Below are 25015 nucleotides of genomic sequence, written 5' to 3'. Positions count from 1 at the left end.
TAAAGGGAAGGGAAATACATACGTATATAATTGGAAATAATAGTATTAACTGAGCGTATTATTGAAAAAAAGAGAGGAGAAAGAGGAAGTGAGGGCAAATGATGTAGCGTTTGCATTATCAACTCTTAACCCTTTCCACCTTTCTTTATTTTATCGGCGAATGAAAAAGAAGCCACGAGGCGCAAATAAAACGCCACAGCGATAACTAAAAATTTTACGTCCTACGCATTTACCCCGTTTTCAGGGAAGTGCACTTTAACCGTTAGTTCTCACTGAAAAAGTGCATTTTTTCCATCATGCATATCTGCGAGAGCATCATTTAGTAGGTTTTACGTACATTCTGAACGTAATCATTTTCCAAGTGAACAGTACACTTACATCTTCCTTTCTAGTGACTTATGAAACTACAAATATATTTCGAAAAGAAAGAAGAAAATAAAAAAAAAATAAATAAACGAAGAGAAAAACAATGAAAATTAATTCAACAGATATCGCCTTACTTTTATATTAAAATTTTTTCATTCTCATTATAATGTTGTAACTCTACCAAGCGTACACACACGATCGATAAAAATGTTCTTTAGAAGAGACGTTATTAGCGCGTGTCACCTAACGTTTGTAAAGTACCTCCACTTTCCAAGTGTCCGAGTAAACGAGGAGACCAGAAACAAGGTTGGGATAAAGACGTGAAAAAGAGAGTCATCTCGACGTTCATCAATATCCTCCTTCCCACGAAGTATACTTCTTACTTCGTGGCACAGAGATATAGACATACATACTATACTGACCTATGTAGAATGTACATATATATGTAAAGAAAAAGGGACACATAAGGCAAGGTACAGAGAAACACGAACATGCTATACCACCTTGTCAAGGGTTGCACCGTCTGTTTACTTCGCTACGACAGTACGTGACGGAAGCAAGTGAGACGAGGGTCACGAAGATAGAATGGAGGATTGGTCCGATCGTCTGGCACCTGCTCGCTTTCAACCGTCGAGCGAATTCACCATTCATTTCAATTTGTGAGAATTTAAGCCCTCTCTATATAAATACGAGCTTAACTTTTCAATTAATCTTTGAAAAACAAAAGGTTAGACTTTCGAAATTCGACGCGTCGGATAAATAAATTTGAGACGTATAGAAACATACGACGAAATTCTCGAATTTCTTTCTTTCTTTCTTTCTTTTTACTGATTCGGCTCGTCGGAAGAATTCAGTCTGTTTACCCAAAAATAAAGGAAAAGACAAGCAACGAATGGAACCGAAGCTGTGGAAAAGGAACACACGAGAAAACGTAAAGAAAGATTACTTCGATCGGCTGGATTTTTCGGTTAGAGCGACAAGAGGATTTGGTACTGAGTTGAAAAGAATCAAAATGTGATAGTATAGATATAACCACGAGCTTCTCCGTTTTTTCACGGTAAATATAAATCATTGTCCTTGGAATTGTATTTTTCTAAAATTATTTACATAAATGATTTTAAGATACTAATTACATTAATAAGACAGGAATGAAATGTACGTAAAAGACATAAATATAGATAAACTGTGAACTTCCGCAAACTTATTTACGGTTGATTAATGCTTTTGTTAACTCTTAACTCTTAACTTATAAATAGTACTAATCTCTTCTAATATAAGTTACATAACATTCTTGCTCGCTTTTCGATACGCCTTTTACACGGTTCACATATGACCTTACCAATGCCCTTTTTACAAAGTCTTCTTTCTTTTTCTCCTTTCAGCTAATTAATCTCAAAAATATTTACAATTTATAATGGACAAAATCCTTTATAGTTTTCTACTCGTTTTATTGGAAGAATCTCCTCTGTACGTTTATAATGAAAAATAGAGAAGATATGTAAAACAAAGTAACCAGTTCTTTTCGTATTCATCGTCCTTGCAGCGCAGCTCTTTTCAAAGATGTAGACCCTTTTTCGAGTAGATACGCCTTGCGTCATAAATTTTCATCCTCTCTCTATCTTTACTCGCGTACGTCAGTGTGCGATGAGGGATTGAGTGAGGAAAGTACGACGACTAGCGTACGTAGGTAGGTAGGTAGGTAGGTAGGTAGGTAGGTAGGTAGGTAGATAGGTAGGTAGGTAAGTACGAACTGCGTTCGGCTAATGGAATTTCAGATAATCTCGTTCGTCCGAAGAGGCAGGAAACGAAGCGAAGTGAGCACGACTACAGGCTGACAATCTACAAAATCCGGTTAACTTGAGGGTGAGAATTTTTTAAGCGGTAGTAATTATTGTTTCGTCCGTGTCAAAAAGAAAGTTTTTCCATATAATCGCTTCCTCTCCCGTAGAGAGAAGCTAGCTTTCACTCTGCCGTTCAACGCAGGACTCAATTAAAATCTCGTTTTAGGTGATCAATTTCTTTGCTATAATCTCGAGAAAATTCGATTTACCTACTGGGCCAGCAATCTTGGTACGATCGAATTATATGGGGTGATTCCTTTTACAAAAAAAAAAAAAAAAATCAATCGAAATTGAATATAATTGTTTCCTACAGAGTTTTCCTATCTTCCAAAAATTCGTTCAGGTTTCTTTATTAATTTTTATATCTAACCTATATTTCATGTTTCTATGGTAAAAGGTCAAGGGAAAAAGTGGATCGAAATGAAGGAGTTATAACAAAACTACAAACTCACAGTAATCGTTATCTCGTTGAAGTGTCTTTGATACCATCTGGCATGGAAGCGAGAACTTGAGACAACTCTAAGCTTTGATATGCGAACTTCTTGATTAATCGAATAATCGAGGACCCGTAAAAGCGATTCAAGATGTTTGTGAGAACGATCGATCACCGGGCATAATTAGAATCTAGGAGCGGAAAAGCACGAAACGGCATCCTATCGATGTAATCGTTCTTCCTAAGAATTACAAGTCCAGGTACGTTGTCACTTGACTCATAGTTCAAAAGGATTTGAACGATGCCTCGCTTTTTGGTACATTTATTTTTAAGCAAAATTAAAGACTTTCGAAATATAAAGTTTACGACACCAATGTAACGCAGTAATATCACGATATGAAAAATTAAATGACACTTGATCACTACTATCTATTCCCCTCTTCTCTCACTCTCTCTCTCTCTCTCTCTTTCTTTCTTTTTTTCTCTCATTAAGCTGGCTAAAATGTTCAAAACCGCCTCAAAAGTTAAAAATGTTAAAAAGTTCGCGACTCGTAATTATGTCGCTACTGAATCCTTCCAGAATTTTCTGGTATGTCTTAATTACAAACTTTAATTAATATCACGAAGAAAAAGCGTTTTTTATTTGATTAAAATCTTTCTTTAATTAACGTCTGTCAATGATGCATACTCTAGGCCATCGTTTCTCAATCTATGGACCGCAAACGAATATTGGACCACGTTGAATTTTTAATGGACTGCGAAATGACCGTTTCTATCTTGCGCCAAAGAATGAAAAATGATTAATTTGTTAAAGATTTTTAAAAAGTCCTGGTAAAATATTTTTACGCGTGCAAGAATGACAATCGTATCTTTAAAGTAATATATAGTGACTACAATCTACCTGGTTTTTTAAAATTTTATGTTATAAATTTAGGTTGCAATTTAACCATTATAAAGAAATATATTGGGCGGCACAACAACAAAATTGAGAAACGCTGCTCTAAGCTTTATATCGGCGTACTTTACCGAACCAGAAGCGATCTAATATATCATCGTTTAATTGTCCTCTCTTTTCCTCTCTTTTTCTCTTCCCTCCTTTCCCCTCTCTTTCTCGTTACCGCTGCCAACATGATTGATTACTAATCAGTTTTAACAGTGAAAGTTGATGAAGGAGCGATCGAAATTACAATTATAAATATTCACCGATGTAATTTCGTTGCTATTGGGGATATTGATACTGGTCTTGGACAATTATTAGACACGATTATGATTAAATGGTGTACTCTCTGAAAACTACTTGACGAAGTAGATTTAATTCCAAATAAATACAATTAAATTAAATTTATGTGATATAATCATTTGAAAATTTATCTACGATCTAATATTTTTGTTACAGAAATTAATTAAACGTTTAGTCTGAAAATTACGAAGGGATCTAATCACGTTGGTAAATCAAAGACATTCTAAAAAAAAATTTTCTTTAACCATGTGATGCAAATACGTACATTGATATTGTTTTCAACAATGGTACAAATACAAAGGTAGAAAAACGGTCTGTAGCATAGAACGGTATTACGTGCATGTAAACTGTGCAAATACACGCAATCAGTTACGCGTTGATACGAGGATCGCGGTAGCCCATTCATAAAAGCGCAAACTACAATTTCGTGTCAGACGGAAGGTCTTGCCATGCTAAAATATCGCACGAACTTTCTCTACTTTGAATCTAACACAACCGATCTCTGTCTAGATACGTACATACATACGTCTACCGCAAATACGAAGAAATTTAGTGAACGCCTTGCTCTAAAGATTCAAAATATCTAAGAAACTTTAAACCTCTTACAACACAAGTATAATTTAGCGAAGGGAAAATCTAGAATTGGTGAAAAAAAAAAGATTTAATACGCAAGTGTTGTAATCGTTTGGATTAATTTATTCTAAGTGGTCTGTTATCATCCAATGTATTGTTTGAATAGAAACATCTATATAGTTCAACGTGTGTTGAATAAAGTCGAATAACGTACCGGTTCCTTCTTCGTTTAACGCTAATGTTGAAAAGTTTTCGCCATAACGATAACGGCCCAAGCATTTACCGGTCGAGATCATAGATTCCGTCGTAACAATGTAATTAGTTCTACCGCGAAAAGGTAACGATAACGGCTATCGTAATCCCATTCACACGACCTAAAATGTATGCACTATCGTATAAGCGTCACGGTGTGCACGCAACATTTTACTACGCTTGGTTAAGATGATCGCGATAATTGATTAAGTTCGAGAGCAATTAAGAAGAAGTTTCCGTATAGTGCTCTCTCTCTCGCCCTTTCTCTCTCTCTCTCTCTTTCTCTGTCTCTTTCTCTCTCGTTCCCTTTTCGCTATGACCAATTATGGTAATGAAGCTGACAATTAATATTGAGTTTACATAGGAGATAAGACACGGAATGACTTCCCCCTTAATACGAATCGTGCGTGTTCGAAGATGATCGGTGTGAAATTTACTAAAAGTTAAAACTTCCTTTAGAATTTTGAAATAAATTTCATTTTATCATCGATATTGTTAAATTAAAGCGAATCTAATTCGCATTGCGCAAAAAGTCCAAAGAAACACAGAAGAAATAAAGTACGAACATCGAGAGGGAACAAAGTTAACGTAAGTTTTGTTAACAGTATTAGGTTTAAAAGTCATTGTCATTCCTCTCATATCTCAAAAGAACTTTTTGTCGCACCCTAGGGTCTTCTGACTTATCGTACTCGTAAAAAATCGTCGGATACAAAGAAATCTCATTTAGTACAAGTATCTTTAAAATTTCGTGTATTCCTAAAAATTCTTATATTGTATAATTCGTGATCCTTTGTGATCCATGAACACTCCACCGATCAACCTCGAGAGAGATTCATAAAATTTTCGAACGTAATTGAAATCTCTTCATATTGCAATCTCTTTCTCTTTCTTCTTTTTCTCTTCGATAACTTTTTGTTAGAAACTACGATGCTATCGGAAAAAAGTACAAACCTCTTTTATCGACAATAGGACGTATGCACAAGCTTTAATTAAATTTACGTGCGCGATACGTAATATGAATGAAATAGAAAACGTATCTCGACAGACGTAAGTTTTCCGCTCTTTTTGAATCAAAGGAAACCATATCACCTACAAGGTGTTATACCATAAAGAGAGGCGGAAGCGAGAACATCTTCTTTTTATGTTTCTTTCAGTAACGCTGCAAGATTGGACTCGAGCCAAAAACTCTCTTTTCCCTCCAGAGTTAAAGATACTAAAGAGGAAGAAAATATAGAAACGGATATTACGACTGGAAGTTAAAACGATAAGTGAACGTTAAAACTATATATTTTTACAAATTAGTAGCAGAGAGAGAGATAATTTGAAATTATGGTAGCAAAAATTGAATATACAAAATGAAATATGCAGGAATTTTCGAAAATAATTTTCTCTCCTAGCGATAAGAAGAAATTAAAACCGTTGTACAATTTGCAGCTCGCTGAACGCGCTCATATCGGGGAAATTTTCGAAGCCAAAGCGATTATTGAAAAAATTTTGAACGATGCTTTCATATTTCATTGTGACACCACTCGTTTCTCACCGATTTCCCACGAAGAGGGAGAACAATCGATTTTAGAGAGGCGGAACCATAATCCGTAAGGACAAATAATGACAAAGGGTAATCATAGTGCAAATAAATAGAAAGCGAAACGTCAAATCGTAGGCAGTGATCGTTTAAATATCAGCTCCTATGGAATTTAAAACATCAATTGTATTTATTGTTGATTATCGATATATCAACGGGATTAGTACTACTCGATTACATTATAATCAATAACAAATAAATATCTGTAATCTTAAAATTATTATCTACTTTTGTATGTTTATGTACGATTTAATTAAAAGCCATTTTCAATATCATACATACACGAAATGCAAGAGTAATAAAAATATAAAAAGCATGAGATAATAAAATTTCCACTTTGTTAAGGTCAAGATCGTTCTCAAAACAACATAAAACGACCTATGAAGTGTCAATGGAAGCTGTCATCGTTTACAAGGTTGAAAAAATAAACAAACCTCTGCTGACCTAGACGGAATATTCCGGACGAATTATATCGGTCGAAGTTGGTACGTCAAACGCTAAAATTTTTAACAGTACTTCGCTCGTCCTTTGATCTCTTGCAATTAATCAAAATTTATTTTATTTATATATACTTTATAATATATTTGATAAATTTATTTTATTTATATATGTAATATTTTATCAATTTATTATTTATATATCAAGTACATTAACGTATTAATGAATTTTTATACAAAGATTATATCTTGAAAATATTCAATTTATTCTTGGCAATAATTTTAACAATAACAATTTCTTCATGGATGATTTTTAAAGAAAAAAAAAATGATCGAACATTTTTTTCAGAGTTAGAAGAACAACAAAATCTAAAAGAGCAACAACAGAAAGAGATGATACTTAGAGGAAACACGAACGTTTTCACGAAGATGCTACTCACCTAATTCCGCCAGCGATGACCTACGTTTGGAAAATTGGAGAAACGCCAGGAGGTTCCTACCGAAGGAAGATTCAAAGGGATGACATTGTTCGGAGTAAATTCGAAGAAAAGGAAGAAAAACAGGCGCCGAAATGGAAAGGGACCGCATATAAGTCGTTAAAATCGTCCGATGCGATGAAAACTGACAAGAATAGAAATCTTGAAAATCGAGCGATTACTTCGGATTTAAAAAGAATAGAACTCTTGAAAATCGAACGATTAGTTCAAATTTCTTACTAAATTTACGGCCGTAATGACAATTTAAATCACACCAAGCGGATTCTGCAGTCATTACTTACGATAAGTCGACGATATTTTGTAATCACAGCCTCGTGATTTTTTCATCAGAATTCTTTCATCAAATACTTCGATTAAGTTGAAAAAATTAGATCTTTTCTCGAAAGTATCTATTCATATAAAAAATAATATAATAGTAATCTATTCGCTGGAGTTATTAACATTATGTACCATTTTTGTGCATATAATTTTCTTTAATAAGAAAAGTTTCAGCTATATAGGAGACGAGAAATTGCAGAGAAAATTAAGAACTTCATCTCATTCTCCCTATTTCACCAAGAGGGAAAATTGAAAATTGATCCTATCGTAAAGGAAAGAAAAATTCACAATCGGGTGTATTGTAATCCAGGAAACATGTTGTGAGATTCAAGTCGAAAAATGAAGGGAGAGAGAGAGGAAGAGGAAGAGGGAGGAAGGAATAGAACGAATAAAGAGAAGAGTGAATTTCCATTGGTAACGAGAAAAGCCCTTGCACAAAGTTAGGATCATAATCGAGGGACGGTCTTAGTGCTATACAACTGGGTCACTCTAGTCGAAGTAACTTATACATACATTCCCACGTATCTACATCGTAACGTCCACCAAAACTTTCCGACGGTCACTGTATATACTTGCTAATAATAATTATTATCACAAATAAATATCTCGAGCTAATGAAACGACTGAATATTTTAATTATCAAGAAAAAGATCTCTCTCCTTCAATTCGAACGACAACTATTACAGTAGTAGTCATGCTTCGTATTTGAAGTGTGGTTCGTAATATGACGATCGACGAACATTTAATGAGTATTTTACTTCCTTACAGTATGAGGAAGCTCAACTTCGAGAAACGGTCTTATCGTTTAGAACGGTAACAAGTTTTCCTCTGTAAATTGAACTAATTGTAAGTAAAACAAGAAGATATCATAATTATACGTAATAGAACTTTATTATCGACCTAAATGTAACTCGATATACTAACATCGTATCGTTTGTAAGAATTCTGACGATTGATATTTTTTATTATATAGGAAGTAGAAAAATCGGTAGGGTCTCGTTCATTTTCATTTCCGAACTTCGTCGTTTCGCTCAAACGAATTCGGAAGGTACGCTACGATAGAATAGAACATTTGTCATTATTTTTATTTCCACGCGATTTGGCCCCACCCAAACGACCTTCTATACGAGGCGGCCAAGCAAATCGATAGAGACATGGAAGGTGAAAGGCCATGGAAGATTCTATGGGTTGAATTGAACTGGTTCAGAAGGTCAGAAAAGAAGAGGAAGATTGACGTAAAATGACGACTCTCTGAGACCTCTTCTGAACGAATGACTGTCGTTTCAATCGTTGGCACCGTTCAACGAATAACTTGTTTGTTGTTTTTTTCTTTCCTTTATCAGAAAAACTCGGAGTTACGCGACTGTATTATTTTTCGTATTTGAGAACGAGGGCCAAGGGTAAAACAAGAATAAACTGTGATGCATGTGTGTGCGTGTATGCGTGCCGACGTAACTAAACAAATCTGTCTTCGGGTCAAGGACGAAGGAAAGGACCATCTCGGTAATCCGTAAGACAAATTTTTTTTGATCACTCGTAAGACGCAACAGTTGTACTACATTATCCCGATCTAGTAAAATATAAACAATTTGTAGCATCACCAAAGACAAAAAAGAAAAAGAAAAATTCTCTTTGTCTAAAGAGAATATTATCGATATTTATTATTTCGTTTTCGCGTATTTCATCTTGATTCTCGAAATAAATTCCTCGGAATTTTCAAACTGATTTCGTGGTTATACAATTTTTGACATAGTCGAACGAAACTATTAATAGAATCATACAACGCTATTTTTACACGAACGATTTATTTGCATGAGTCCTACAAACTCACAACGAAACTTATTTATTTTTCTCACATATTTTTACGAGAGGACTTTCTTCTGTCTTCATTGCGAATCATAAAAATGAACTTCCAAAGGGGCAGTCTTTTCTCGAACGTGCTACGGAAATTTTGCAATGTTATTTATAGTCGCATCAACTTTTATTATCGCGAGTTTTACATTCCCCGATCGATCGCGAAAAAATATTATATTCTGCTCGTGCCTGCTTCGCGATAAAACGTATACGATCTTGATAACTCTAGCAAATAATTCGTTCGAGTTATCATCCCCGACATATAGGTATAAAGCTACGTACATATACATATCGTAGAATCAAATCGATATTTCATGATTTCATTGAAAGGTTTTCTCGATTCAAACGGGCCAACTATGCCTATATATTCATCATTGACAATGAGACATTAGCGATTGAAATCGCCATAATGTTCATAGTACGTAACGTCGATAGGAAAAGACCAGTGATCGATCGTAACGTCACGACTCACGAGTTCATTCTTGCGCGAAAGCTATTGACGTTCGCATCTAATATCATCGCTCTTTCTCCCTCATGAAACGCAACTCTATCGACTATCTCCTCGACAATGTCGAATAACGTCGATGTTCGCACCCTTTTCATACTATCGGAATAGACTACCCGTGCCATTCTTCTGCACCCTTCTAGGCAGCTTGTCTTCTACCTTCCACGGAATATTATTTGCAGCTTTGGAATGACTGAGAATTTTCGATGACTAGACGTTATCATCATAGAGTAACAGTTTCATCATAATGATTATATTGACATAAGTATTATAATACAAATTAATAATAATTACTCCTTGCACGTGCTGGACAATGGTTTTTCTATGAAATTATATATATATATATATATATATATATATATATATATTATATAGCGTTTATTGAATGCTTGCAATAGATTAGATAAGACAGCCATTGTGATAGAGAATCTCATTTAAAATCGAATTCGTTCTTGAAGTCAAACGTGGATTGCGGTCGCGAAATAAAATATGATGGCCTTTGCAATAACGACGAGTCAAGTGTAATAAAGAAAAAAGAGGCAATGCAATCTGCACGCAAAGGTATGGTCGATATGGTCGGAAGATTTTAGAGGGCCTGTCGATTACATTATTGCCATCGATACTTATGTTAGAATATGTTCATAGATGAGCTCGTTTCGCGATGCGCTTATTTCGTTACAACGAAATATTAAATCTTCATAGTTATTACGCTATTTACGTAATCCATCTAACGGATCTTAACAGATTCTCGCACATTTTGTCGGATTAAATTTCGCGCAACTTACGACGAGAGTTCTCAAGTTCCGCGAAATTGCTCGATTATATTTTTCATTAACAAACACGTTCATTAACGTTAATTTAAATTACTTCGCGTGTCATGTTATCGTGTATCATATTCGGCAAAATATCCAATGTGCGAAGTATAATTCATAATAGAAAATTCCAACTCGAATAAGATTGCCTTGCGAAGAGAATTAACGCGCCTACTCGTAGTAAATACGATAGCTACGTGTGCGTAAATTATACACGAACGCTTCCCCAAATTCATGCTGATAATTTGTATCGAAAGTTCTCTAAAATTTTACTGATTATTTATTCTCTATTCGCAGATACATAATGCACGCAATTTCAACAGGAGCGGCATTTCGCATTCATAATATTCAACGTTCCCATAACCATGCAGCCGTTATAATTCAGTAAATCTGACTTTACAACTTTTACCAATCGACACTCGATTTTCTGCTCACAAAGAACGCTTTCGGCGAGAGGGCCGAGTGAATCAAAAGTTATTTGAAGGTGCACCATATAGGTACATACGCAAAGTCGAACGAATGATTGTGCCGATGATCGAGTTACGTTGAAAAATAAATTAATTTCTCGGAAAAAGCGTTCTAATGGAATTTCTCTTCCCCTCTTTTCTCAGAATCCCACGAACGACATAGCTGATTTCTAAAACCGCTGTTTCTTTAACTCCACTGTCACAGTCATTGGATTTTTAATAAATTTCTTTCTACTTAATAAATGTGATAAATCTTATAAGGTAATGAAAAGGAAAAGAAAAAAGAACGAAAGTTTCTCGTTTCTCTTGATCGCAACTTGGTACCCAAAGCTTCTCAACGTTTTCTTGAGTTCATGAATTACGCATCGTGTTCCGTTTATACACCACGGTTCTAGCGAATAATCGTATATCGTGGATACGTCAGGCTATCGCAATCGTGATTGAATAAATCTGCTCGAAAGCTGCTCGACTTATTTACACCCAAGTACCTAGTGTGTCAAAAAAGAATTAATCGAATTTTATTCGTTCTCTTATAACAAAATTCTATACATTATTTCGAAAACTTAGTCAATTAATCGAAAAAATCAATTTTTATCTTTCATATCAAAAAAAATCTTATTTATTCTTTGTCCACAACGAAAGCTTCCTTTACGCGCAAAGCCATTGGATGACCTTTTAGGACTAAATGGAATAGGTCGAAGGGCGTATTCATCCGGATAGAGGTTGGATATAAATCACATACCCTCCCTCCCTCCCTCTCTCTCTCTCTCTCTCTCCTTTTACCCCTCTTCAACTTGAGAGATAGGAACCTTCCGTTGACGTCTTGGTGAAACGACTAGAAATACGAAAGATATTTCCTAGCGTGTGCATGGATAAAGAAGGAATAAGGGTGAGAGTAGGAAACAGTAGAGAGGGAAGGAAAAAACGAAGATTGGATATCGGACCGGCTCAATGTACGAAATCCCCGCAGGCTTTATATTTCCGGAAATTTTTTAGGAAATCCATCCTAGCCGAGAAAAAAGGATAAGTATTAAATCGATAGGAAAAGCGAGAACGAAAACACACCAAGGGAGAAATCAAACGATCCATCGTAACGATAAAAAAAAATGTGTATGCATAATATATACATATGTATATGTATTGTAACAATTCGCTTATTTAACATTAAATTAATAGAATAAAATAAAAAGAAGAATCATTATTTGTACAGTGACTACTAAACAAAATTCAAGGATAGAAAAAGAAATTTGAACAACGTGTAATACGATATTTTCAGAAATCTAGAATCTACGAAATTTCATAATAAGTGTTTTCTACTTTTTCGTTGGTTCGGTAATTCATCATATATCTTGAAATCTAATTTAGATTTTCTACACTCAATCAATCGTGAATCAATGAAAGATATAGCGATGTCAAACTTTTATATTTTGTAATGAAAAAATATGTAGGATAAATTCTATTGATAACGTTGCTTCCCAAAATGAAAATTAGATCCAAGTGGAAACGGCAAAAGGATTCGAACATTGTCGTCATAAAGAAAAGTAATTTAAAAAGGAGCATGAGAGTTCGAGAAGAGAAGATCTAAGAAAGACAAGAGCGCAATGAAAATTTACTGAGTAAATTTCGTTCGGTTTCTTTTTATTTCTTTGAATCTTTCGACTTTCCATGCAGAAATTAGTTTCCTATTTTTTTGTGAAAAGACATTTCTAGATTAGAATCTATAAGCAAAAAAATGTATTTTGCTATTTTCTTATTTCGTATTTTTTATAAAAAGTTTTATAACATATTTAATTTCGAGCAGAAAAATTTCATTTCACTCGAATTTTGATTGAAATACTTTGAATTGAAACTCGACGAAATGAGAAAAGAGAAAAAATAAATATGAGAAGAACATCTTTGATCCCTACCGATCTCTCTCTTTAGAGGTCAATTAATGAGGTCACTGTGCACAAATTATCGTGCAATAACGTTATCTCGCGATGTTTCGTCCTCATTGACCCATCCATTACACGATCCTGTATCACTTGTCCCTCGTCTATAGAGAGGACGAAGCGATGCGGAGCGTACGTAAAGAGGCCCGTAAGCCATGACTATAAGCGTAATCGTTAAGCACACGTGATCGAAATTGATCGTACCAAACAAATCGTTAAATCGACAATGGCACGATCTTACGATGAGTGCTAGGTAAATTTGAAGGGAAAGAGACAAGAATAAAGAGAATTATCTGCTTACATATGTAAAAATCAAAGGTAACAAAGGCAAATGGAAAGAAATGAAAGAAAATAGAACATTCGAAATGGGAGACGAGTTATATAATGTAACATGAGATGTAAGCTAAGACGTATATATGTATAATACATACTCTCGTTGTTAAATAAATTAGGATAGATTTGGAAGAAATGGTAAGGGAAAGAAAAGTGCGCTGAAACAGTAGTGAAGAGCGTAGAGCGAAGGTGATCTACAAACACTCTGCCACTCCTCGTATTCTCGACAGTGATTGGCATAACGCCAAAATACTGTGAGACTTGGAACCGATACGCAGCACGCTTTTTTCTCGCCCAACTACGCTCCCCATAAAACCGCGCTTTCTTTTAAAAACTACCCTTGATATCGGCCAATTCCGACCACAAAATCTCGGATCAGGCTTCTGCCGTTTAATCGAGAAAAGGAAAAAATAGTTAAGGAAAAGTGTCTGTCACCTATTATTAACATTCATAAATCTACAAATTATAACTCGCACAACTTTTACTTGTAAAGCAAAAAAAAAAGTTTAGTAAATCAATATTTCAAAAAAATCAGAGATTGCTACCGTAAATTATCCACAGAAAAAGTTAAACTTTTGATCTATCAACGAAACTTTTTTAACTCTTCTTGTTATCTTTCCTCTACAGAAATATCGGGATAAGTATTATACAATGCGACCCTTCCTAGTTGTACACTTGCTCGTTACTCTATTCAAGCGTGTTGATTAAAAGCACCCATAATTGCTATTCTCAATTAATAGATTTAATAGATTAATAGATGTAACAGATATTAATAGATTTTTCTGTTTATTAATATTTCTATTACGTATATAATACGAATTTCAGAAAAAACTAAACTCGGATCATGAAATATCATGTATGAAAATAAACAGCAATTCGGTGATTATAAAAAATTTTATTGTAAAATATATACTGCTTTTATACCTTTTAACTTCCTGACGTACAAACAATTTCAGGTTTACGATTTCGTCGGTGGAGCTTTCATAGTCGATTTTTCAGGATAAAAATCAAGTCATTAGGCGAAGTCCACCCGATTCATGGACAAGCGTAACACAGATCGTAGCTCGCTTTCCCATGGGCATTAAAATTGCACGATTATGGTCGCAGATAACAGGAGAATTACCAGGTTATTTTCTGACCAACCGTCTCACTGCTCACTTTCATTCCCTCTACCTCTTTTCACCCCGGCGAAGCCATGGAACTTCGAGTTAACCCCCTGTGGTGAAAACGATGTAAGTACGTGCTTTTAAAACCTTGGCGAATAATATAGATAGAATGTGAGCATATAGTTGTGAAAAAGGAAAGGGTTACATTAATAAGTAAACACGAAAAATTCGGTACAATGAAATACCTTAGAATTTTTATAATAATATAATATACGAAACACAAAGCTATTAAATTCTAATGCTTCGCACGTACACTTAAATGTAAACATATTATTTTCTTTTTAAGATATGCGAGTTATTCTCAGTTTCGAGTTAACGCTCCGTTGAACAAATTAAAACAGCTAACACGGTGTACCATTGTTAGAGAATTTAATACTTTAAACATTTTTCGGAAAAAAATTCTATGCTCCCAAATATTTAATCTTTCCAAAAAATCTATGTTACCACGTTAATATTATTATGGATGTATTTCATAATTCATTAGTTTATAAAGTAGATAGATATCAGAGATTGTGGATAAGTAAGAATTTAGTGTTTTAAAAGACGTACGAGAATGTCTTTATATACGGAGACTATAATGCATACAAGTTTATCCTGAGATACAAATGGTACAACAAGTACTTTTTGGCAAGTCTATGAAACGTTGCAACGAAACATACTAGAGTACAATGCACGAGAGACACAAACTGGTATTAGAGCGGTATGCTGCCATACGTACCAAGGTACACCAAAGCATCTTATCGGTATGTAGAGGTATACCACCGCTCTACTGGTTCGGATAATATCTTATTGGTATGTTGGTATGGCTTTCGTATTCACGTTCGCCAAAAATCGTCTAATGTCTGGCACGACCAAAAGTCGTCCGACGAAGAATAGCTACAGCTATCGAAATCGATCGTGGCTCGCTTTTTTCTTGCTAATATTTCATTAAACGATTTATCCCACATATATCCTTACATATTTCACCTCCCTGAAAAACTTCCTTTTCGCTTCGATCGATTGACCGCTAACAAAAAAAGTAAAATTATGCATAAAACGGAAAGTAAATAATTGTAACGACGAATAAGAAAGTTTTCTTCTCAAAGTCCTCGGTTCGTCTCGCGAATTCTCGTCTCGATTTCTTCTTTACTTTTCTCTGTTTCTTACTCAACCTCTTTTCGCATTTCCATCTCTCTCCCTACTCGTTTTAGTTCGCCAAGATAAGAAGAATTTGATTCAAGGTTCGAAGTTTCTGTGAAAATCCGTTCTTCGCATTACCTACTCGCTGGTCAGACCTTGGGAATTTTCCAGTTGGTATAACCCTTCGTATCATCCCTTTTCTCGCCTTCTTATCTCTCTCTATCTTACTCTCTCTCTCCCTTCTTCTCTCTATTACAGAACCTTCATCCAGTATATGGAAGGAACCGAAGTTAAAATCGATTCATCGTGAGGCTGGATACATTTCTAAAGCCTAGATGTGTGTATATGTGTACGCGGGCAAATATGTGTATTGCACAGTACCATGATACTGTATTAACTTTTTGATTCATCCTTATATGTTTTTAAGCGAATACAGTATTCTCCAATATATATATATATATATATATATATATATATATATATATATATATACACTTTTTCATTTCACTAGTATTCATGATCCGAATTCATCAAGAAAATCTTCGAAACTTTATATGAGCCAATAGAAGACAGAACGAAAGAGAGAGATGAAGAGAAAGAGAGAGAGAAGGAGAGAAAGATTTAATCGATTTAACGGAGCGTCAATCTACGAAATTCATGCATCTCTAAAGCCATCAAAATCAACGGTAAACTGAGCGTATTAAAGCCGAAACTCGTTAAATCCTCACGAGCCATACTTTTAACGGGAAGGATGTTACAGAAGCTCTCTTGGCCATTAAATTAATTCACTGTCTATCGAAAATATTTCTTGAATTTCAAAGAAAAATCGTCGAGATTTCTTCATTTCTATCGAAAAACCGATTGATTCGTACGACCGAATGTTCGTTTATTTTCCATGCTAATTGTAAGAAGCACAACCCTTAACATCCATCATTGTTTTCTTTTTTGTACGACTTATTCCATATATACAGAATAATCTACAAATGCAACGAAGTATAGACGTGTATCGTATTTCCTCGGCGGACTTAGAATAGCTTTCACATTGCTCGTTCCTGTGGGTATTGGCACTGTGCAAGATGATATAGAAAAAAAAATATTTCTATCTGTAATAGTGCATCCATCTATATCCATCTCTCTATCTCTACTATGCAGAGGTACACGAATATGTCTATCTGTCTACCTCTGTGGGGCAATGAGGACGCGATAATTCCCCTAGGAGAGATTATCGAGAGAAAATAGCGGTAAAAAGCTCGTACCTCCGCACAGCTTTAGTCGCGTGACCGCAATGCAACGACGTAATGCGTATATATTCATCCGCACACTTCTACTCCGTAGGATGCATTAAAAATCAACGAATGAGTAAGCACGCTACAAAAGCTTTTCAAACGAACGAATGAAACAAAGGTGCATACATGGCCTTGCTTGTAATTTATCAATAGGAATTGTCTCACATATGTTAGTATTACAAATGAAATAGGATTCTATCTAAATTTGTATCATCTTTTTTACTCTTTGTCCAGTAAGTATATCATAATTTCAGCGTATACGTACGGTAGCTATCTAATTATATAATGAAGATCCTAAGTTCATACAAAAGAAATCTTCTAAAGAAACATATATGTGTACATACGATTGTTATTATTATAATTGTATAGATAAGAATTGATAAGAATCGAGATAAAAAATGTTTAAGTTATAACTTCATTAATGAAAGTGTCTAGATAAAAAAGAAAAGATAGTTTGCACGACGGTTTGTGTTATATAAATATATATATGTATAGATACGTATACGTATATGTATTTGAGAATATTCGGTATTATAAGCGAAATCGTGTATGAACATGGGTGTATGCAGAAGCGAAATTCCAGTCGATTTGCCGAAGCGAATACGACAGTGAATTTACAGACAAATTATGCATAGTACATAGACTAGACAATGTATTCGCCCGGTGGATTATTCTCATTGCGACCTATACGAATCTGAGTAATCTTTCGTGCACGCATTTCCGCTCGGTGTATAATCAATTATCCTTCGATATCTTTTTCGCCCATATACACACACATAGTCCATACGAGTTACATCGTTTGATCAACGAATTCAATCGAAATCAAAACTCGACTATTACTGATACGTTTATATTTATTAGAAGAATTCGTGAAAATAAATCGATAAATTAATTTCAACGGTATTAAAGATAGTTCGATTATAGTATATTTTTGATAAGTCAAAAAAAAATTAAACCGAATAACGCGAACGATATCGAACAAGTAATAGTTTTTTAAAGCAACCATAGAATCGCGCTAGCAAAGATCCGAGGCACCTGTTGATAGCCCTCGTTAAAGTTTGAAGGAAGTAACCTGGGCACTGCTGGACACGCAAGCCAAAAGATAACTAAGTAATACTCCAACACGCGAAAAATAGTGCTACGTGTATCATTTGTCAAGCACAAACTGATCAGTTGATCTTTAATGCCATAAATTAACATCAAACTTTGTACTACCTAACGAGTGAGCAAGTACAAAGTTGAAAAAACAAATGTTCCTTGTTCCGGTAATGGTAATCCAAGTCTCATGTACTATATCAACTCGAAATTATTCTTAAGTCAGAGAATTATTCCACATTCTAGTAATCCATTTAAAAATATTCCATGTCCGTACACATTTGTTATATGATATGTTATTGATCTTCAAGCTTGTGAACTAATAAACTGTCAAAAAATAGGAAGACGAAGAAAATAATCGGTGGAAATCAAAGAAGAACAATATTTCGGTCGTCATCCTTTGCGGCGAGATTAAAATAAATAAATCGTGTCTTGGTAAGAGAAGCGAAACAATGCTACGTACCGATAGACTAATAGACCATCGAGAATTCTATTTCTGAAACGCGTTGGTGCAAGCCGTCGTCAGCGTGACTCAAGTTGCGTCTGATTGTCAGCTGTCCATGCGAAAACGAAACAAAACGCCATTGACATAGATTTTCATGACACGAATACAGACGTATGTGTTCATATGTACATCAACGTATATACAAATCAACATATATACGTTAAATAAATTTGTACTTCCGCTGATAATCAGGCAAGCAACGAAAGAAATAAGTTGTTTTTTCCCCAATAGTCGCACGTTCGAAAAGAAAATAAACTCCACTATCTTAAATCGTTTATAAACGAGAAGCCGTGTGTTTATAAACGAGAAGTCGTCTGTTTATCCATTGCTACCTTAAAACGAGTCGATCAAGCGCTTTGACTTTCCCGGAGAGACTTTATCGGCTCGTCGATAAAGATTAGAAAAACTATCCAAACCGAAAGAGTACACGCCTGAGAAAATTAACGTTGTTGCTACTCTCTCTCTCTCTCTCTCTTTCTTTTTTCTCTCAAAGTAATGATCGACCGCGTGAAATTTACTTCGAAGAAATAAATAAGCAACGAGAAAGAAATGACTTTTCCGAAGTAAACTCTTTTCCTTCTTCTTTCCATTCTCCTCTAACTCCCATAGAGAATAACGATAACTAACGATAGCTAAGGATTATTTTTGAAAAAAAAACGGAAAGTAATTCTCAGCTTCTTTCTTATAGAGTGTCAGTTCAGAGATTTTGGTCGAAAATGAAGAGATAGTAGATATAAAATAAAAAGATAAAAAAGAAGGAAGAATGCGGATCGACCGTGATAATTAGAAGGAAAGAATCGCTTCACGGCTTTTAGAAACGATGCTTTCTCCGGCAGAATTTAACAAAGCGCAAAAGCCCTTCGGGATAAAAGGGTCGACAACGAGCTCCGTTAAAATTATCGCCGAGACTGGTGCTTGCGGTACCTTTAGGCGCTTTGCACAGAGCCAATTACTTTGCTAGAGTTCAGTACGTTCACTCCCATGAAACGTATACGGTTGGACATGTATTTGAGAAGGGATTCGTATTTTCAGCAAGAAAAAAGAACCTATCAATCCACTGACTTACATTACCCCAATTTAATTTAACGTACGCTCGATTTATTTTTATCAACAGTTTTAAATGTTGCTATTTTTAATACTTTTTCATTATGTAAATTCCCTATATTTAACGATGACCCAATTATCAGGGTGATATCGATCGCGATATTAATATAAGAACCAGGAATCATATATCGTTAATGTCACTAATCGTACAAGAATAAAGAGAAATGTTTCAATCAGCGAAATATCATTAATAATTAATAATATCAACGCGTCAAATATTTAATTAATAAATGGTTAATCCCAGTGATAGAATTTAAAACGAGAAAAAGTTTTTTATTCGTTCGTTCGCGCGAAAGAAGAATGATAAACGAGATAAATGATAGGTACAAAATCTTAAAGTTTTAAAGCAAGGCATAAAAGTGAGAAAAAGAAAAAAAATCGGAAACTTACCCCAGCGTAGTCATCGTAACGATGGTGTACCAGAAGGCAGCAGGTATCGAGGTGAAGTTCGTACCGTCGACGTTCTTCTCCGCGTAGAACATGACGGTGGCGAAGATGATGATGGCCATGGCGAGGGAGAATACAAGAAAGCCAAGTTCGGATGCGCAGGATTTGAGGGTGTAACCAAGAATCCTGAGGCCCTGGGAGTGCCTGGAGAACTTGAAGATTCGGAATACGCGGAATACGCGTAAAGTTACGAAGGCGCCGGAAACGTCGTCGTTGTCGGTTATACCAAGACCGATGTAATAGGGCAGTATGGCGACTACGTCGATGATCGACATCACCGATCGCGCGAACTTGCAACGACTTGGCGCGGCGAAAAGCCTGAGCAAGTATTCGGCGGTGAAGATCATGACACAGGCGGTGTCGAGGCAGAAAAAGACGATCTTGTATCGTTCGCCGCATGAAAGCGTACCCGCGCGACCAGGTCTATTACCACATGGCACGGTTTCCACCACGTTCGCCAGCACGCTCACGGCGATGAAGAAACCGGTAACGTAGTAGAAGACTAACGCCGCGGTTGAGATGTGTGGATTTTGGAAGGCTCGCCACATCTTTTGTCTTATATCGAGCAACTGCTGAAGATTCTGATCGCCGTTTTCGCTGAGTTTGTCGTCCATCAGACGTTCCGCATTTTCGCGTTTGCGATCGCGATAATCCTCGTAACAGCAGTCGCCTATCACGTCCGGAAGGATGCCGAAGAAAGCGAGCTCCTCGTCGTAGCTCGTCAGACATTCGTGTTTCGGATAGTGGAGCTTACCGGTTCTGTAGTAATTCAATATGTGACGAAAAATGTCCGGATCGCGATCGAAAAAATATTCCTTGCTCTCCTCGTCGTAAAAGAACTCGCGCTCGTTCGAACCGAGCAACGTGTCCGGATACTTTTCAAGGGTATTTCTCCACGTCTCGAATCTACGACCGCTTACATTAATAAGGAGCTTCTCGTCGTCGGCTTTGCGACGATCCTTCGGTATCGGCGGCGGTGGCAGTGGGTGTGTGGCGATCGGCACCCAACCGATCGCCGCCGCACGGGCGAATGGCAGCCACGCTGCCACCGAGGCCATGCTCGACGGTGGAATCTTTCTTTTCTCTCTCTCTCTTTCTCACTTTCTCTTTCTCTCCTTTCCTATCTCTCTTTTCCTCCTCTTATCATCTACCACTTGCAAGTACTATTTCTCGATCTCGCCAAGATCGCTTTTAATTCGAAAATTTCCAGGATCTCTAACGAAGCTCATCGTATGCTCGAGGCTGCTTCTCACTCGGCGTTCCTCGCTCGCCAAGGTCATCGACGATGGTGGAAACACCCGAACACTGACAGTACTCTCTTCTCAACGGCAAACCTCCGCCGTCGATGACGAGAGCGACGTCGAAAATGACGTCGATCACGACGATGTCACGATTCCCTATCCTATTAGACTCGAGATTGACCTCGAACCTCCACATCGTACCACTGCATTCCTCCTCTGCTTTCTCTTCTTTTTCTTCTTCTTCTTCTTCCTCTTTTTCGATCTTCGCGCCGTCTAGGCGTTAGGACCGACCTTGACAAAGATTCGTCCTTGAACGATACGGACTCAAACAGCTAAACTCTCGAAAACACTGGAGGAACTCGTCTTCCAGCATTCTCGACACGAATCCTTTCTTCGATCGCTATCTTCCTCTTCTCTTCTTGACTACATTCTCGAGTTAACGAGCTCGCAAGCTGCGATCTCTTCCCCACTTCACCCTTCTCTTTTCACGTAAAAGTAGTAGTAACGAAAACGGACGACATGTTGAAACGAACTGTCTTTTGATTCTCAGAGTTCCATCGAATTTTCGTCAGGACGAAGTGTTTCTTACATAGTATTTATTATATATTTTTCCATGATTCACCAGTATATCGCTTGTGATAATATCGCACCTCTTCTCATCTCGAACTCGAACACGCTTTCAAATCGCACGAGATCCGTACAATATGTAATGTCGTTTAATATATACGTAGCGTATTCTCCGCGCGCGGAACGCCGGTGCGACTGATCTTGGCGATCAGCCGAAAAAGAGCGGCACTCTCAGGATCATCACCGATAAAGGGGCAAAATCTCTATAAACCATGTATCGTTGAAAAAAATTCCTGACCGATATATGATTCGGCGCGTCTCGACGGATAAAAAATGTGAAGATCGACGATGAAGGACGGCGTCGGGTAGTACGGTGAAAAAAGAATATCGAAGGGCCCAAACGAGTGTTTAAAATTACGAGAGCCCTTTTCTCTCTCTCTCTCTCTCTCTCTCTCTCTCTATCTCTTTATCTTTCTATCTTTCTTTTCCTTTTTATCGGTCTTTCCCACCGTTCGCCGACAAAAAGCAGCGAGCTTTTAATCGTAACGTGCTCGAAGGGAATGCGCGCAATATTCCTCTCTTGCTTTTGTCGGAGCTTTTTCACGTAATTAACTGTAACGGCGAATCGAAGAAATGTATCGAAAGATGTTGCGGGTTATCGCGGAAAAATAATAAAAAGTAGAAGAGCAATTCTCTTTCGATGGCGCGTTCGAATTTATCGGGCAACTCCTAGAAAAGCGTTGTCGAGCACTCGCGTGAGCTTCCGACCGAGCGAATTCCTGGAGGTTCACTCGACGATACGTCGTCGTCTTCGTCGTTGCTTTTGAAGAAAGCCCTCGTAGGAGGAAAACTCGACGGCGCACGTAAAAGGAGAGGAGTAGCAGCAACAATAGCAGCAGCAGCGGCAGCAGCGGCAGCAGCAGCAGCAGCAGCAGCAGCGGCGGCGGCGGCGGCGGCAGGAGTGTCGTCGAGCTTGAGTCCGCTCCCGACGCATGTCAGAGCTGAAAGCTCCGCATGCCCGAAAGCATCGTGAAAACGTTCCTCCTCTTTGTCCTCTCGACGTCCATACGTATGTCGTCGCGTCGTCGTATGGCGTTTCGATTCGAAAATTGGTCGTCCGCGTCACCGGCACGTTTCCGTCTTGTCTCGTCTCGTGTCGTCTTGTCTCGTCCCGTCTCGTCTGGTCTCGTCCTCGTCTCGTCCTCGTCTCGTGGTCGTCTTGGTCACGGTCCTTTCTGTTCGTTCTCGCGTTCTGATCTTCGCCGTTGCGCGTTCGAGCTCGCGCTCTCGGAAATGCGTGCTTTAGTGCGCGGCACGATCGCAAGCACGAGTCTCTCTCTTTCTCTCTTTCTCTCTTTCGCTCTCTCCCTCTCCCTCCCTCCCTCTCTGTCTGTCTGTCTGTCTCTCTCTCTCTCTCCTCTCTCTCTCTCTCTCTTTTTCTCTCTCTCCCTCTCTCTCTCTCTCTTGCTCTCTCTCTCTCTCTCTCTCTCTCCCTGTAACCCGCTCGAACGAGTTGACCACTCGCGACTGCCGGAGCGTTTCCGAACTCGGCGAGCTTTCGGTGCTTGCGCTGCTACCGCTGCTGCCGGTGGCGCGGCACAGTGGTAGTTGACGCTGACGGTAGCAATGGTGGAAGCTAAAGGTGGAGGGAAAGAGAGGTAAAGAGAGAAAGGGATAAAGAGGGAGGTGGTAAAGCCGCGTCGAGCTCGACGCCTCGACAAGCGTGCATTCGCTTGGCCTCGCCTCGTGACGGCTCGACACGGCTTGACTCGTTTCAAGCGACGAGCACGTATGTAGTTTCGAGCCGATCACTGCTAACTCGCTCGCTCTTTGCTTACTTTCTTGCTCGACCGCTTGCTAGCTCGCTATCTATCTAGCTAGCTAGCTCGCTCGCCTAGCCGACATCTAAATTGATTTTTACGGTGCGCCGCTAGTGGCGACGCGCCACGGCCTCCCAAAGCGCCGGACGACTCTCGTTGCCCGGGCAACCCCTTAACGATGACGTCACACACCACCCTCTTGGCAACCCTCTTTTCACCCCGTTTCTCTTCCTCTTATAGCTTTCGCTAGTGGCTCCCTCGCCCTCACCAATCTTAACAACACCTTTTCTCCTCCTTCTTCCTGTTCCTTTTCAAGAATCCATCTCACGTGCAAAATTGGATATCTTCTTTCTTAAATACTCATTCCTCCCATCACTCTTCTTCCGAATGCACGTTTGAGCGAGCGTGCTTCTTTCCAACTGGCATTCTGCATCGGACAGGCCAATTATTCCTCGACTTCATTCATTAAAGGAAAAACAATCGTGACGAGGAGTAATAAGATTCGATGACCATTTACATAAGCGCTCGTCCAAACAATGAGTTAACTCCGAATGTAATTTTCATAATGCAATGCTCCTTTATATTTTACTCGTCAAGTGTCTCCGCAATATCTCCGAACGTTTCTCTCTTTCTCTCTCTCTTCTATATCCCTTGCTTTGTAAAACGTGACACCTTTCAATTTTCTTTGTTTTTTTAAGCGCATTCGTCTAACCCAAACGATATCGTTAAAAACCTCCTCTCTTTCAAACATCTTGTCTATTAGCATAGATCGTTCTACAGCTTACGATTAGTTCTTTAAAAAGTAATTCCTAAAATTTACATTTTTTACATTTTACAAGCAGCGCGAGTTCGTTCATTAGAACACTACGTGGTAATGCTTTCTCTCTCCCTCGTTTTTTCTCTTTCTTTCCCTCCTTATAACGGTGTCACTAAGAAAAGCAGGTAGTGAAAGACGGAAAAAAGAGGTGACGTCGGTATATCCACGTTGGATGACTGAAATCAACGAGAAGAGCACTGAGCTTCGCCGCCAGGTAAATTTGTACCACTAATGAACGTGCGAAAGAGTGCAGCCTCGAAATGTGAGTGTACACTCCGCAACAACGTCGGTAACGTCCCCTCAAAAGCACCGTTGCACATTATTACAGACTACTGCCGCTTTTCCGTCCGTCTTTCTTCTTTTTCTAAGCGAGATACGTCATTTGACTATGGGCTCTTGGTAGT

General features: G+C 37.7%; 1 protein-coding gene across 9 annotated transcripts in view; it reads right to left on the bottom strand.

Moving 5' to 3' along the window:
- The window catches only part of LOC127064715 (potassium voltage-gated channel protein Shal), a 96209-nt gene extending 72270 nt beyond the window's left edge, over nucleotides 1-23939 (bottom strand). For 4 of the 9 annotated variants that reach the window (XM_050996193.1, XM_050996194.1, XM_050996195.1 and 1 more), the window contains exon 1: nucleotides 20110-23938. In XM_050996193.1, coding sequence (XP_050852150.1) covers nucleotides 20110-21224 — 1115 coding nt within the window. In that variant the 5' untranslated portion in view covers nucleotides 21225-23938. Of the gene's footprint in view, nucleotides 1-20109 lie in introns of all 9 variants that reach the window. The other 5 variants (XM_050996198.1, XM_050996199.1, XM_050996191.1 and 2 more) reach the window with 4 other exon arrangements.
- Nucleotides 23940-25015: the final 1076 nt, after the last annotated feature.

This window comes from Vespula vulgaris, chromosome 6 (genome assembly GCF_905475345.1).
Source record: "Vespula vulgaris chromosome 6, iyVesVulg1.1, whole genome shotgun sequence".
Taxonomy (NCBI): domain Eukaryota; kingdom Metazoa; phylum Arthropoda; class Insecta; order Hymenoptera; family Vespidae; genus Vespula; species Vespula vulgaris.
The sequence above is the reverse complement of the archived record's forward strand: the minus strand, read 5'-3'. Positions and strand labels throughout refer to the sequence as shown.